Source organism: Micromys minutus (genome assembly GCF_963924665.1).
Source record: "Micromys minutus genome assembly, chromosome: 33".
NCBI lineage: Eukaryota > Metazoa > Chordata > Mammalia > Rodentia > Muridae > Micromys > Micromys minutus.
The window spans coordinates 117,281-134,296 of NC_137968.1; the positions used below are offsets into that span (position 1 = coordinate 117,281).

Consider the following 17,016-nt stretch of genomic DNA (forward strand, 5'->3'; position numbering starts at 1 on the left):
GACTATTTTAAACTAAGCTAGCCTCTTTACTACATTAAATATTATGTTTTTGGATTGTGATGTATTTCTATTTGTGTTTTGTTAAGTTTGGCACTTTGAAAATACAGGTCCTTTACCGTACTTGTTAATTTGGGCAGTCTGTCATTGCTGCTGTGACTCTAACCTTGTTAGGATGTCTTCCCAGCACATTTTTTATGTAAGACCTAACCTGCTTCTCCTCCTGTCTTCTCTTCCTCTGGAAGGAAAGGTCTGAAATGTTATTTATGTCATTGACACTAAGCACACAGTCCAAACACAAGAGTCCTCAGTGTAAATCTCTGTTGAACTAGATTCCCCACCTGGTATTTAAATGGCCTGGATTTTAGCTTAACTGCCTTAGTTGAAATGCTGGGATTATACCCAGTTCCTGTGTTGACAAAGCCGGTCTATTCCACCTGATCTTTGAGCCTAAATATCCTCACATGTAAGATACATTTTTCCCCTGTCATGAGACATTTGAATGAGTGATTCCCAGGATTTAACTCATGAAAAGTGATGTCACTCTCACCCCAGACTCTAGGGAAGTATATGGTAAATGGTAATGGTGAGCTCAGGAAAATGAAACATGAACCCAACACTCCCTTAGGAGGCACAGTGGACAGGAATAGAATCCTCACCCCACCTGCATTCTTTCTGGGTGCTTTTAGGTTATACCGTCAATGCCTGTTAACTTCCTTTGACACAGTTTCAAAACTGAGTCTTCTCTTAGCTCAGCTGCATCAAGATTTCTTATCTTGTTGACATCACTGCCCTGCCATCATCCCTGAAACCTCCACCCCCAATCCAGTATGCATCTGTGCTTGAGACTCTTCCAATAGAAAGGACCATCTCTGCTCCAAGCACTTGCTAGAATATCATCAGTGCAGTTTTTCCCTTTTCCCTCTTTCTTAACCCTCGATTTTCATGGTCTCCATTCTCTTCTCCTAGGGACATCCACACCACCACAGGGAAGATCAAGCGTGCTGTGCTACAGTTCACCCCTGCTAGCTGGACTTACGTCAGGTGGTTTGACCCCAAGTCTTCCTTTCAGAGAGTGGCTGGTATATACCTTTTCATGATCATCTGGCAGGTAATCTTATAAGTACCCCATTCTAAGTGGGGGGGGGGGAGAGAGCAAAAATCTTGAAGTCAAGAATTAATGGTAGATTGCATTTCAGATGGATACTTTGGAAGAGATTTTTGTAGCTGGCATATAAGACAATTCAAAGCTAGCTTACTCTGTCCAAGGAGCTGCTTCAATGTGGAGAAATATTAAAATATGAGTTAATTTAATTTTAATTTAAAATTAAAATAAAATTAAATATAAAATATTAAAAAATATATAAAATACATATTAGAAGCTGATTTCCTAGAAATGGTCATATTTAGCACCCAATGTGTTAGGTATTACAATGTGTTACACTATTCTGAAGAATATTTTCAAAATTAAAGAAACTATGGGATGGCTTTTTTTATTTTTAATTTTAGGTTTTGGGTATAGAATATACTGGGTATAGAATCCATGGTGTCCAAGGAATGTCCTGTAACCCATCCTCAACAGATACTGAAGGGCAGTTTATAAAAATAAGACTCTTAAATTGGTTGTTGAGCTCTGTCTTTTCCTTATTAGAAGGAAACCCATTCCAGGTCCCTGTACCTGTATTATAAGCACCCTATTACTGAGTCTTTCCTTGTATTCCTAACTCCTTGGTATAATGTCCACGGCTGTGCTATGGGAATGGAAGCATCGGTTCGTGTAGATCTTGGAGAAAACTGGGAAGAGAAGCAGAAATTCCAGATGGAAGACATCTCAATAGTCACTAGAGAAGAACTCTTAAGTCTCAGACTTTTTCCCCCTGCCCTTATCCCCAGGGGTTTGTACAGATTCTGAAGACTCACCATGGAAGCTAGATTTTCCTTAATGGCTCTTTAAGAATCATCAAGCATAAGATTTTGGGACCTTCACACATGCGCTGGGTTGCATATATGCACACACCACACATAATAAATATATAAACAAATGGGAATTTTGAACATTAAAATACAATAGAAAAGATCAGAAGGTATCACTTTTAAGAAGAAAAAAACATCTTGTTCACCCATGGAAAGCAATTTCTTTCTTGATAGATGGAGAAGTGTAAGCAAATAAATCATCATTATGGTTTAGTGATGTCACCATGCCTTTATATCTGTAATATTGATCTGAAGATTCAGCCAACTGTAAATAAAAATAATTTCCAAAAGTCCTTGCAAACAGATATCATCCCAGCTCTTGGGAGACTGACACAAGATGATGAATGAAAGTTCAGATACCAACTGTGGCTACATGGTACCAGGTCAACCAGCACCGCATAGCAACACCCTGTCCTGGAACTCCGACAACTAGAATTGCATCTGCCCTGAACACACACACACACACAAGCACACACTCACACATACACACAGACACACAGACACACACACAAGCACACACACATTCACACACACAGACACACACACACAAACACAGACACACACACAAGCACACACTCACACACACACAGACACACACACACACACACACACAGACACATACACAAGCACACACAAGCACACACACAGACACACAGACACACAAGCACACACACACACATACCATGTGCCTCTGTAGTCATCTTTCAGATGGACTTCAAGCTTCATAGGTCAGTGCTGATTTATTTAGAGTTGGACTTTCCTTAGACCTGGCCTGATGTCCATTATTTTCCATAATTTCCTGATTTCCACATACAGAAGCCCAAGGAGTTGCTTCAATGTGGAGAAATTTTGAAACATAAGCCTCTGAATTACATGCGCCTCTGATTTGTATGATTTCTTTTTTTTTCTGGGCTCAGAATTTGTCCCAGCAGATCGCACAGAGGATCCGGGTGACAAAGATACAAAATATAACACATTTTCATTAGTTGATGACCAGAGGTCATGCCCTCCCTTCCCACCACTGCAATCAACAGGTACATACACATGCACACATACATGCACACACATACCCCGACCTCCTCCCAGTTGGCCAGTGGTTAGTAATGGCTGTTCAATCCTTGGGAAAGCTCATATAGTTCCTGAAAATGCTTCAGACATACTGGTTATTTTTAGCTCTCGAATGCCTGTTTGAGGATTGGTATGCTCATGACATAGTCCTGCACACCAGGGTGACTGATCTCTCTTCTCTTCAGCTGACTGAGTTGAATACCTTCTTCTTGAAGCACATCTTTGTGTTCCAAGCCAGCCATCCCTTGAGCTGGTGCAGGATTCTCTTCATCGGCTGCATCACGGCTCCCACAGTGAGGTAATTCTGTCCCGTCCCACTGCCATTTGCTGAGAACATATACTTGCCTTATGTTCTCTTTCCTAGCATAAAGTCTGTCACATCAAGTGGATTTTCTGTGAAAATGCTGTTCTATTAAGTGTTTATCTAGATATAAAGAAAATGTTTTTATCCGAGACCTCAGTACAACAGTGGAAGTTTTTAAAAGACCATTTAGTGCCGTGCCCATACAAATGCCCTGTTTTCAACTTCTGTGCAGTCTGTCCCTGCTGGTGGTGTTAAAAAGTAGTAAAGTTGACACTGAGGTTTCCTAAAATGAGAATATTGGTAAGTAGAAAAGTTTGTACAGGGTTGAAGTCGTGAGCAACAGACGTTAATTTTAGAATGGAACTTTGCTGAGATTAAGTTAATCTCACTTCTTTTTAAGGACCCTGTAGTCCTCCAGGACAGCCATGGTGAGCTTAGCTGTCCTTGTGAATACTGTTCTGTATTCATGTAGAGCTGGAGGAAGGGCATCAATCACTGCTCTTCAGGAACACCCACGAGGGGCAGCTTAAAGCAGAACTTTTTCTCTTGTGTTAGTTTCCTATTTTAAAGTGGCATTTACATTGTATAGTTCATAAAGAGAACAGTAGCCACATCAGAGATCCGCTGAAGAAACAGCTAGAAATTTAGCAGTTAAAGGAGTTGCTACCTTTTAAAAAACCATAGGTTTATTTAGCTTACCTCCCTACCTCTTCTACACCTCCCTACCTCTTCTACACCTCCCTACCTCTTCTACACCTCCCTACCTCTTCTACACCTCCTTACCTCTTCTACACCTCCTTACCTCTTCTACACCTCCCTACCTCTTCTACACCTCCCTACCTCTTCTACACCTCCTTACCTCTTCTACACCTCCTTACCTCTTCTACACCTCCCTACCTCTTCTACACCTCCCTACCTCTTCTACACCTCCCTACCTCTTCTACACCTCCCTACCTCTTCTACACCTCCTTACCTCTTCTACACCTCCCTACCTCTTCTACACCTCCCTACCTCTTCTACACCTCCCTACCTCTTCTACACCTCCCTACCTCTTCTACACCTCCCTACCTCTTCTACACCTCCCTACCTCTTCTACACCTCCCTACCTCTTCTACACCTCCCTACCTCTTCTACACCTCCCTACCTCTTCTACACCTCCCTACCTCTTCTACACCTCCCTACCTCTTCTACACCTCCCTACCTCTTTTACACCTCCCTACCTCTTCTACACCTCCTTACCTCTTCTACACCTCCCTACCTCTTCTACACCTCCCTACCTCTTCTACACCTCCCTACCTCTTCTACACCTCCTTACCTCTTCTACACCTCCCTACCTCTTCTACACCTCCCTACCTCTTCTACACCTCCCTACCTCTTCTACACCTCCTTACCTCTTCTACACCTCCTTACCTCTTCTACACCTCCTTACCTCTTCTACACCTCCTTACCTCTTCTACACCTCCCTACCTCTTCTACACCTCCTTACCTCTTCTACATCTCCCTACCTCTTCTACACCTCCCTACCTCTTCTACACCTCCCTACCTCTTCTACACCTCCTTACCTCTTCTACACCTCCTTACCTCTTCTACACCTCCCTACCTCTTCTACACCTCCCTACCTCTTCTACACCTCCCTACCTCTTCTACACCTCCTTACCTCTTCTACACCTCCCTACCTCTTCTACACCTCCTTACCTCTTCTACACCTCCCTACCTCTTCTACACCTCCCTACCTCTTCTACACCTCCCTACCTCTTCTACACCTCCTTACCTCTTCTACACCTCCCTACCTCTTCTACACCTCCTTACCTCTTCTACACCTCCCTACCTCTTCTACACCTCCCTACCTCTTCTACACCTCCCTACCTCTTCTACACCTCCTTACCTCTTCTACACCTCCCTACCTCTTCTACACCTCCCTACCTCTTCTACACCTTCCTACCTCTTCTACACCTCCTTACCTCTTCTACACCTCCCTACCTCTTCTACACCTCCCTACCTCTTCTACACCTCCTTACCTCTTCTACACCTCCTTACCTCTTTTACACCTCCCTACCTCTTCTACACCTCCTTACCTCTTCTACACCTCCCTACCTCTTCTACACCTCCTTACCTCTTCTACACCTCCCTACCTCTTTTACACCTCCCTACCTCTTCTACACCTCCCTACCTCTTCTACACCTCCCTACCTCTTCTACACCTCCCTACCTCTTCTACACCTCCCTACCTCTTTTTCATTTTTAATGCATTTTCTTGCACTCATGCACAAGTGAGCCACAGGACTCTTGTGGAGGTCAGAGGACAAGTTTCAGGAGTCTGTTCTTTCCTTTCATCATATAGATCTCAGGAATCAAATTCTAGATTGTTAGCCATGGCAGAAAGTGTCTTTACCTGCTGAGACATCTTGCTAGCCACATTATCCTTTCAAATATCCATTTGAACCACACAAGTGGAGGGACTACCTTGCTCAGAGAGACTATATCAGCCATTGCTTCTAACCACTATTCATTATTACAATAAACCAATGCCAACAAGCAAAATTAGAAAAAAAAAATCCTATACTCTAGAGGGCAATATGTTGATCTAGTAAAGGGAAATAAGGTAATAAAAATGTGGGTAAGTGAAAGAAAACCTGTGTTCAGATATTTTCATTGGGGACTTTGGTTAATGATGTCATAGTGAGCTTCTGTTCTGGTTCACTTACTTTCTGTAGGCGTGGACAGAGCTTAGGAGTATTTGGGAGACTATAAGCAACACTGTCTTATTGCCACCCAATCCAGTCACATATAATCACACCAAATTTCCAAGTGTTAATTCAAAGGCAGTACAAAATCTTATTCTAGTATTTTGATATAACTTATGTATTGGTCACTTTATTAAAATGACTTTCATCTGTCTCCTGTATCTTCTTGTGACAGCTGGAAATATTTGAATGGCATATATAGTTGTGGGTGCTGCTCAGAGCACTTGAACACCCTTTGTCAGCAAAATTCAGAGTCCTGGTATGAAGCTATAGTGAAGTGTAGCTGGGGCCCTTCTAGTTTCGGCAAGGCAAAGACGTCTACATTTTTACCTGGTTACAGTAAACACCTGTAAACCTAAAGATGCCATAAGAGACAGTTGTAGTTAACCCTCTGGAGTGGTCTTCAACCCACAGGGAGGCTGGATTAGGCTCAGGCTGCCTTTCGCAGGACTGTGGAATTGTTGCTAGACCAAAACTGCCTTTGCCAACAGCATGATCCTGTAAGCTGAGCTGCCATCACTCCCACAGGAATGTTTGAATAGCCCTGGCTATCTATTCCATTGGGTCGAATTAGACCAGGCTGCTGGAGTATGGCAAGCAAGGCAGAGCAGGTTTCATGTTTCCTCTTTAGTGTGATGCCTTTGTGTGCAGCTCTCATGGATTCTAATTCTGCTCTTTCAGACAGTACTATGCCTACCTCACGGACACACAGTGCAAGCGTGTAGGGACACAGTGCTGGGTATTTGGGTGAGTATTTGTGATTGTAGGGGCTTCAAAGCTATTTGGGCCCCTAAGAGTCTTTCAGTGTAATTTCCCATGAAGGAAGTTGATCAAGGTAAGAAACCATTTCCAGCAGAACTCAGAGACCTGGCTTTACAAAATAAAATAGATCCAGTATGAATCTGTTAATTTCTTTGAACATATATGAGTTTGGGACATCATTCTGCCCTGGGCTGAGCTATACTTCATGTTATTTTGACCTTAGAAGGCCCTCATTAAATAGTTTACTGCATATTTAAAATGATTTTATTGCTCTAAGAATTAACACGGCCACATGGTTACATATCGTGGGTACAAGTACTATTTTCTAATATGCTGTTGACTGTTTCACATTCCTGGTTCCCCCTCCAATCCCCCTAGTGGGTGAGTCTCTGTTCTGTGTGTCAGGTGGGTTAGGTTGTTCTGCTGCTTAAACCCCAAACATCTATCATTTTATTTCACATCCAGAGTTCAAGAGGGGTCTAGGTAAACTTGTATAGGTAGAGAAGTCCCCTAGGTTCAAGACTTAGTCTAGTTTCTAATTTGAGTGTACAGTATAGGATAAATGACTACAGGCAGAGTTAGAAATCATTGCACACATAGAAACCATCATGTGAAGGTGATCCAGAGGTGACCTGCTGTAACCTTCCCTCTTATCCCTCTCCTGTGGGACTGTGTATAAACATGCACAGTGCAGATTCAGAGAGCTTCTCTCTGGTTTTAAAGAAGGAATGACACTGGGATTTATTTAGCAAGATGTGGAAGAAGAGGGGTGTCTACATTCCATACATATTGACATTTAATCTTTTGGAATTTAGGAAAGGCAGAACAAAGGTCAAACAGGGCCACCTAGCTCAGGTTCTGTTTTTCCACCTTTTCACACAGTTTTTCCTGTTTGTTTTTGTTTTCTGTTTTATATTAACATTAACTCTGAAAGTTCTTCTGAGTTACTGAATTACCCAACTACAGACTTGCTGTGTCACCTCAGTTGAACCTCAGTCTAACTTTTGTTTTGTTTTTCACGTGTATGGCGTATGTAATAGTGCACATGCAGAGGCCGGAGGTTGAGTCAGATGTCTTCCTCAGTCCCGTTCTACTTTATTCATCGAGGCATCTCTCAGGTGAATCCAGAGCTCAGTAATTGAGAAAGACTGAGTTGGTCAGCTTGCATCTGGGTGCCTCTTCTCTGCCTTCTGAAGGCTGGGCTTACAGGCCAGCCCCCCTGTGCTGGTCACTCACGGGTTTGGGGAACCTGAACTCATTTCCTCAGGCTTTCACTGTAAGCACTGTACCCTCTGAGCCACCTCCCCATGCCTGGATATGAGGTTTTTGAGAAGACTTTCTCATTATTGTGTTGACATTCTTCCCAGTTCATAGCCCCAGACTGTCTCAAGAACAGATGTAGCCTTAAAAGGGGAGGAGTATGCTATTGGTAATAGATAACTACTAGTCCTGTGGGGTTTCATCCTAACGGGTTGCCATCTTGCTGACTGACCACATTGTTTCTTACCCTTTCGATCTGCTGAGCCTCTCATCCAGCGCCCTGCCCCCCATACCTTTGTCCCAGCCCTTGGTATACTTTATACTCTCTTCACACCACCATCTGTCTCTTCACACCACCATCTGCCTCTTCACACCACCATCTGCCTCTTCACACCACCATCTGCCTCTTCACACCACCATCCTCTTACTATTGACTCAGTTTTCCAGCTTGCCACTCCCCACTCCTCAGCCTAAGAAAACTACTCTCACATCTCAAGAACTCCAGCATTAGCTTTTAAGAGATTTTGGTACCTGATGTTCTTTCCTTAGATTGCATCTTGCCTTAAATCCTAAAGGTATATATCCTGATGAAGGCTCAGAACCTCCTCTCTCCTTTCCCTTGGCTCCTGAGCTCAGGAAGTCCTAGAGCACAATAATAGCTTTCTCTCTCAGGCTCAGTGAAACTCTTACTTCTGCCAAAAAAGGTCTTGATTTTTTTTTTTTTCCAGCCAGAACTAGAAGAAGCCCACTGTGATGGTTTGCATATGCTTACTTCAGGGAGTGGCACTATTTTGAGATGTGGCCTTGCTAGAGTAGGTGTGTCATTGTGAGCATGGGCTTAAGTACCTAACAGTAGCTCTCTGGAAGTGAGTCTTCCATTAGCAGCCTTCAGAAGAGGATGTAGAACTCTCAGCTCTGCCTACACCATAGCTGCCTGGATGATGTTGCCATGGTCCCACCTTGATGATAATGGACTGAACCTCTGAACCTGTAAGCCAGCCCCAATTAAATGTTGTCCTTTGTAAGAGTTGCCTTGGTCATGCTGTCTGTTTTCACTGCAGTAAAACTATAACTAAGACACCCACTCCCAAACCTTAGCATCACTGTCTGGCTTCCTGAGTAACTGTGATGAGTTAAATTAGAAACCACTCACCAAGTTTCCAGTCTTGAGGGTGGTTCTGAGATTGTACTCTGAAGATCAGTTCCTGCAGGAATCATTTAGAGGTGCAGGAACAGGCTTGTTTCCTGCTGATTAAAGAATTAAAAGACAAGAAAAGTTTGAAAGTTAAGCCAAAGTGGAGGTCAGCCACATGGCAGACAATAGGGTTTAAAAACAGTATGAGGAATTCTTTGAAATTTGTTTTCCAGAAACAAACAAACAAATAAACAAAAACTCCTCCAAACCTAGTAGGTTTTAACTAGAATCTCAGAGAGACCAGAAATTACATGGGAAGGTCAGCAGGCCCAACAGAACTTTACAGTGGCTGGTAGTGTCTGCTAGAAATAGATTCTGGAAAAGAAAGTCCATTATTTTACTAAAGAGATTATTCCACCTACATCTCTTTAGGACAGTTAATAGTGGGTTCACCTTTCTAAGGTGTGGTTCCTTGCCCAGGTGGTTGTCTGGAATAAAACTTTTTTGAGTAGTTTGGAATGTTATGTCTGAATCCAGGCCAGGGATTTTTTTTTGTTTTGTTTTGTTTTTTTGTTTGTTTTGTTTTTGTTTTCCTCTGAGGCAGAAGAAAGGTCCCTTAATGGACTGTTACCGATGCAGATAGCCGACATGGTTGTGTTATTGATGTAATATCCTTATAATCTAGGATAGGTTTTCAAGACAAGGTAAAAGTTCCTTTCTTGCTGCCTAGGTTGGGCCTGTACACTTAGCCTCAGTTCTAGTAATAACCGCACACACCATCTGGCTTCATTAGATGAGGAATTCCACATCCCTGCCCCTGCATTAACATCGTTTTTCAACCTACCTATGGAATGGAAGACCTGCAACTGAGGCAGCAGACCTGGATTAAGGAGGCTAGCATCTCCAGTGTCTACAGAGGCCTCAGGCAACTCCAATGTTTATATGCCTTTTATCTTTGCCACGTCAAGATCGGGGTGTCGGCAGGCATCAAAGGTTCAGAAGGGGGGCACCAGCTGAGATCTGTCTAGCAATATTGTCTGGCTACCTCCTTCAGTCTGGAGAAGAATACTGATATTTACAGCTGAACTGGATAAAGAGAAATGTCCACCCCAGGGCATGTGGAGGCAGATGGGAATGTAAGGGGTATCTCAGTGAACAGGATTTCAGTGTGGCAAGCCTTTGGTTTAGCTTAAACTAGTGCCATTTGAGTTGGTAGGAAAGCTATTCTCTTAGGGTTTGTATTCCTACACAAAACATCATGTGACCAAGAATCAAGTTGGGGAGGAAAGGGTTTATTCAGCTTACACTTCCACATTGCTGTTCATCACCAAAGGAAGTCAGGACTGGAACCCAAGCAGGTCAGGAAGCAGGAGCTGATGCAGAGGCCATGGAGGGATGTTACTTACTGTCTTGCTTCCCCTGGCTTGCTCAGCCTGCTTCCCCATAGAACCCAGGTCTACCAGCCCAGGGATGGCTCCACCCACAATGGGCTGGGCCCTCCCCCCTTGATCACTAGTTGAGAAAATGCCTTACAGCTGGATCTCATGGAGGCATTTCCTCAACTGAGGTTCCTTACTTTATGATAATTCCGGCTTGTGTCAAGTTGACACAAACCCAACCAGCACAGCTATGCTAACCTTTCAGAAGGTTGCGTAAGAAACTTTTTGGGGAGTTGAAGGCTGTGGCTGGTAGTTGAATGAGTTCCTGTAATCATTAGAACATTCTTACCACTCCCCACCATCTCCTCTGGTCATCTTGCCTGGACTGCAGTGGTAGGCATCCTGTGTCCACACGCTCGTTCTTGCACAGTTTGGTTCTTGCTCCAGAATGATCTCACTATGTAAACCTTATTTGGACCATCCCTCACACCAAAAGCCAAGCCCTAAGGTAGTCCTCTAGACAAAGATTGTTCTGATCAAGCTATTACCAGTTCTTATTGTTTCTCTCACTATTGTCCTTGCCTTACCTATGCCAGGCCTCCTTTTCCTGTCCCCCACAGCTGCAGTGTCCTCTAGTCCCTTCTGTATTTACTCTATTAATCCCACCTGGCAAGAATTAAACCACTACCACAATTCTGAGTCAAATTTGAAGGAAACTTGATTTTTATTAGGGTGCATCTAAGGGCTGAGCAGAGACTGCCTCCTGGTTAAAGAGAGCAGCCTCAAGTCCATTTCTTGGGCTCCTTTTAAGGAGTAAATTCACAAGTAGTTGCTACATAGGACATTTACAGAAGAGAAAAGATGGAGCAATAAGAAATACTGAACACCACATGGTTGACTTGTGATTAGAGAAAGTAACTGGAGAGGGTTAGGGAGGGTCAGGGTGTTCTCATTAACAAGTCAAGGTCATAGGTTGGAGCAGGTCGTACTCCAGGAAACGGTTAAAAATAGCAGCTCCGCTCTTAAAGTAAGTGGAAACTTCTTTATTTAACAGTACAGCCTAGTGGTTCCTGCCTTCAAAATGGAGTCAGGAAGGTTTTTCATTCCCTCCTTGACTTATGTGTCCCTGTCCAATCTTTAGGGAAATGTCTTTAATAACATTGTTGAGTGGCAATGATTCTAAAATTGTTTACCTGACAGGTGATAAAGTTAGTAACACATTGGAAGGCACGGGGAGTAATTATGATACTAGTAGAAATAATATGAGAAGGCCAGTGAAGGGGGAGAGCCATCTTGGGTATATTGGCCTGTCAAAATTTAACAGATTTTATTTCTTCTTGATCATCAATTTAGTTGATCAATAGTAAGAAAGAAATCAGAGATATCAAAACAGCATTTTGCAGTGAATTTCTGACAACCAAGATTATGTTTAAATAGCAGGTAATCTCTAGTAGCTCTTACTTTGTACAAGTTATTTAACTCAATTCTCCCATTTCTTGATTAATTTCAGTTAATTCTTTTTGCTCTACTTTAGTAGTTTTGAAAATTAGACAAGCTATGTCTAACTAGAAACCTCTCTGTAGTCCAACAACAAGCCCTGGGACTGATAACAAAGAGAGTCACTATAGCAGGGTCCAATAGAAATAGGGAATCATTGCAATTCTCAGGAAGAGCCCTTAACATTCTAACCAATTATAAAGACTATAATAGCTGTACAGGTCCTAGTCCACATAAATCCCTGTATCCTGGATTTTCATTGGGCGGGGGGCATGTTCCATTTTGTCCCCCATTATCCTCATATAAATTTCATAGAAAAACTCTATTCTGTACAGATTTTCTTTTTAAGAGCTCAGGAACAGAGGGATCTCCTCTGATACAAAAGGAATTTTCTCATTGGCTTTTAGTGCTAGATGGAGTTGGGGATTGTGCCCGATAGTGTAAGTTACACACAAGGTTACTCTGGGTCTGTAAAGTTCAGTTAAAGTAATTAATGAATCTTCCCTTTCCATTCTTACTTTAGCAATCTGTAATTTCCAATATCAGAATCTTTTAAAGTATATTTGATTATGCTGAAATCTGTATTATGTAGAGATGGGTCAGTTAGATAAATCCATCCTAAATATCCTCCATCCATGCCTAAAGACTGTTTTTTTTTTTTCTTTCTTTTTTTGTCTAAACTATGGGCTCTGGTGGATAAAAGCAACATTTTGCATAAGAAGACAATATCAGAGTCTTGTAATAGGGGTGTCTTATTTCCCCTGTCAAGATACATTTTGGTTCTGTTTACATAGGTTAAAAATTAAACAGTGAAACTGTTTGCCATACAAAAATCATGGTGGAGATTCCAATATCAAGAACACAATGTTTAAAGTTATGTTGATAGTGAAAGTTAGAAAGTTTGACTTTTGGGCTGGAGAGATGGCTCAGTGGTTAAGAGCACTGGCTGCTCTTCTAGAGATCCTGAATTCAATTCCCAGCAACCACATGGTAGCACACAGCCATATGTAATGGGATCCGATGTCCTCTTCTGGTGTGTCTGAAGACAGCAACAGTGTACTCCACATACATAAAGTAAATAATTAAATCTTAAAAGAGAAAGTTAGTTTGACTTTTAATGGTCTCTTTTCATTCCCTTTTCACCTCTGGGGGTTGAGCTTGTCTTCCGAGGATTCATTGGGTACCTTTAGGTGCAACTGGTGAACCCAGGCAGGAGTACCAAGCAATCTTACCAGCAGTAGGCATCTGGAGAAATATGATGTAAGGGCCTGTCCATCTAGTTTCAAGCTGGTCAGCTTTGAAGCGGTGGACTAATGCAGTGTCTCCAGGCTGGAATGGGGCATCTGGTGGGCAGAACACAACTGGCTGAGCAGCCTGGACCTAAAGGAAAATCTTATCCAAAGTTAGCTGCAATCTTTGTAAGGACTCAGAGATTGGAGAGGGACAGTCCATCGTATACCCAAGAGATCACGGAGGTGGTTGTGCAAAGACTATTTCATGTGGGGTGAACTAATTTTGGAAGTGTGTACGTGGGACCCTGAGAAGGATGTGAGAGGCCAGAGTTATCACTATTCTCAAGAATATGTTTAGTTAAAATGTCCTTTAAAGTTCTGTTCATCCTCTCTACCTTTCCTGAGCTCTGTGGATGATACATACAACAAAGTTTCCAGTTTATGTTAAGAAACTTAGAGAGCAATTAAGATAATTTAGCTGTTGTCAGACCCCAGAGATATGGGGAAGCCAAATCTGAGAATAATTTTCCTTAATGATTTCTTAGCCACCACTCGGACTGTTACCACTCGGGATGAAAAGGCCTCTACCCAGCCCATGATGGTATCAACAGGGTCCTGCAGATATATTTAGCCGTGCAGTCCTGGCTTGACTCAATGAAGTCCAGTTCCCAAAGTTCCCAGGGTATAGTGCCTTGACGCCAATATCCTAGGGGAAGCATGTCCTTCTTGGCATATTCCTGAGCACTGTCAGATAGTTTCAGAAATGCTCTGAAATTTTCTTTCTGTGTGTCCACACATGAGGGATAAGTCCTGAGATTTGTTAGAGGAGTGAGGGAAGAGCCACCATCCCGAGCCCCAGTCAGAAGACGGCATGAATTCTGGATTATACTTAGGACATCTCCAGGGTAGCAGATAAGTACAGGACCACGTAGGCTTTAGGCTGTCCCAGAGCAACCTCTTTGGCAACTTGTTCTGCATGTTGTTACCCTGAGTTATGGAGCCTTTGTCTTTTTGCTGTCCTTGTGAGTTCATTTGGGAGCCACATGGCTTGGAGCAGCTGGACAATTTCATGTTTATTTTTAATAGTCTTTCCTAGGAGGTGAGTAAGCTGTTTACATATCTGTCCATGAACATGGTTGTGGTAACAGCATATGAGCTGTCTGTGTAGATATTCTCCTTCAGCCCGTCTTAAAGCCTGTGTCAGAGCAATGATTTCTGCTCTCTGGGTGAAATGGGCAGGACTTGCATTCAAATGATCCCTTCTGGCCTGTGACTACCACTGTCCTGACATACCTGGTTCCTTCTTAATGAAGCTGCCGTCATCTGATAGAGACTCACATCTTTGGTGGTAAGAGGAATGTCTGTCAGGTCCAATCAGATATCTTGGATAATATCTCACATGCCCATGCAGTCATAGATTGGTTCCTCAGGGTTGTCACTTGGTAGCAGAGTGGTGGAATTAATAGCCAAGGGTTTATCAAAGGTCAGTCTGTTTTTATCTAAAAGAAAGGTTTGCTACTCAATCAGACATTTGACATACACTGGTTGGTGGCATCCCTCACCAGGGTTTCTACAATGTATGGAGCTGTTATAGTTAGAGTCTGTCCCACTGTGAGCTTGTTTGTTTTTCAAGAATTACAGTGGCTGTGATATCTCTTAAACAATGGAGCCATCCCAAGGCTACAGGATCTAGTCTCTTTGGGATGTAAGCTACCATCTTTTTCCAGGGAACCAGATTCTGAGTCAGGGCTCCCTTGTCAGTGCCCTTTCTTTCCTGGATGTAAATATGAAAGGACTTGAAGATATCAGCGAGAGTTAAACCTGATGCCTGTACAAGAGCCTCTTTTAAGTTCTTAGAAACCAGTTCGTGTTCCCCTGTCTATTAATGGACTGTTGCCCCAGCTGAAGCAGAGTACATAGGTTTAGCAACATCAAAAAGCTCCCCGAAACTTCCTAAACATGTTTCTTATTGGTTGGAGTTGGGATTCCTGGAGTGAGCAAATTTGGGCTTTGTTTTTTGAAACTCTATATTCTAACTTAGCTAGAGTTTCCAAAGGACTGTGGTGGCCAATAATAAATAACTACATATCGAAGCAAGGTTACATCAGGGAACTTAACTAGGGAAGAGACTTCAGTACTGGTTTAGAGATTTACTGAACACGATAGGAGAGAGGGTTCTTTTTTCACATTAATATCTTTATTCACTCTGCACACAGATCACAGCTTCCACCATCCCTCCTCCTCTTCTCTTCAGAGGAGGAGAAAGTACCATGTCCCACCTCCAACCCTACCCCCAGTATCAACCCATTCTGGTACCTCAAGTCACTGCAGGACTAGAAGCATCCTCTGACAGAGTTTTTGAGCCCTTGAGGTAGTCTGGTTTAGGTTCTTTGTCTAGATACGCCCAGTTCAGGATCAGCCCATTCAAACACAAAAAATGCTACCTTAATTTTGGCAGGAAGAGAGAAGAATGTATCTTTTAAGTCCAATAAAGAACTGAGCAGAACGTAGGGATTTGGAAGAGGTGGGTGAACGATTTCTACGTGTTTGTTCAGTTCTTACAAGTCTTACAGTGGTCTATAACCTGCAACGGATGGGAAGGGGTAAGTGTGCTTACTTCAAACCATGTCCCTGGCTTCAAACGGATCGGGTTAATACTCAACTCTAATGGGCATCAATCCAGTTGTTAGTTGCACATGTTTAGCCAAGACAGAATTGTCCTCTGCCCAAACTGTAGGAATTTTTTGGATCTACAACTTTTTTCATTACCCCCCTCCCCCGCAGGGGATGGGTTGGATTTTAGAGGAGTAGATATTCCTCACTTATTAAGGAGGTTATAGTTAAAGCCTTAGCAGGGCCTCCCAGTTGCAACCTAGGAGTGTCTCCTTATAACAGTATTGTTGCCTGAACCTTGTTCAAGGGGTTTTGTACCATTGAAGGGTAGGGACATTCAGGAATAAAAATAAAACTATGAGTCGTAGTTTCTTGTCCTAGGTTAACAGTCCATTCAGTAATCCATTTATATCCTTTGATATTCCCTGTTGCCCCTTGTACTTCCATTGTTTGGTTGGTAAGGTGTCCTAAGGGCTTCTGTAATACTAAGTGGGTGGCCTCCGTGTCCACCAGAAAATACACACTTTGGCCCATGATGCTGAAAATTATTATCAGCTCCTTGGGGCCTCAGCCTCACCAATCCTCCATGCTTAGAACTGGCTTGGTTTGGGTGGGCCTGCCTGTTTCAGGCATGGGCAGTCGTATTTCCAATGATCCAATTTCCTTGTAGTAGGCACATCAGTCCTTTTGTAAAGGTCTCTTTTTTATCATGGGAAAGTAGCTGAGGCTTGTAGTACAGATGGTTGTACACTCCATCTGCCTCAAGATTTGCCAGATCCTCTAGGTCTATAGGGGTTTATAACTGATAGGCATCCAGGCAGTACTCCAAGAAAGCTGAAGGCAATTCATCTGGGCACTGCTTCGTATCTGCTATCTTACATTGGTTAGTTGGTTTTTGGGCTACCCATTTCATCCCTTCTAACAACCTTTTGGTAGTCACTGAGTGACCTCCTATTTTCTCTGTATTTTGGGGTCTCCATTTTGGTAGTTGTCTCTACCAGCTAGTTATCTGACATTGAAACTGTTCTGGAAGGACTTCAAGTGCTTTTGGG

The 17,016-nt window shown here is 42.8% G+C and overlaps 1 protein-coding gene across 1 annotated transcript in view; it reads left to right on the forward strand.

The window, feature by feature from the left end:
* PTDSS1 (phosphatidylserine synthase 1) overlaps positions 1-17,016 on the forward strand; it is a 67,359-nt gene that overhangs the window by 37,637 nt on the left and 12,706 nt on the right. The window contains exons 7-9 of the mRNA XM_080909363.1: positions 967-1,108; positions 3,225-3,337; positions 6,768-6,833. Of these exons, the coding sequence (XP_080765489.1) occupies positions 967-1,108; positions 3,225-3,337; positions 6,768-6,833 (321 nt within the window). The remainder of the gene's footprint in view (positions 1-966; positions 1,109-3,224; positions 3,338-6,767; positions 6,834-17,016) is intronic.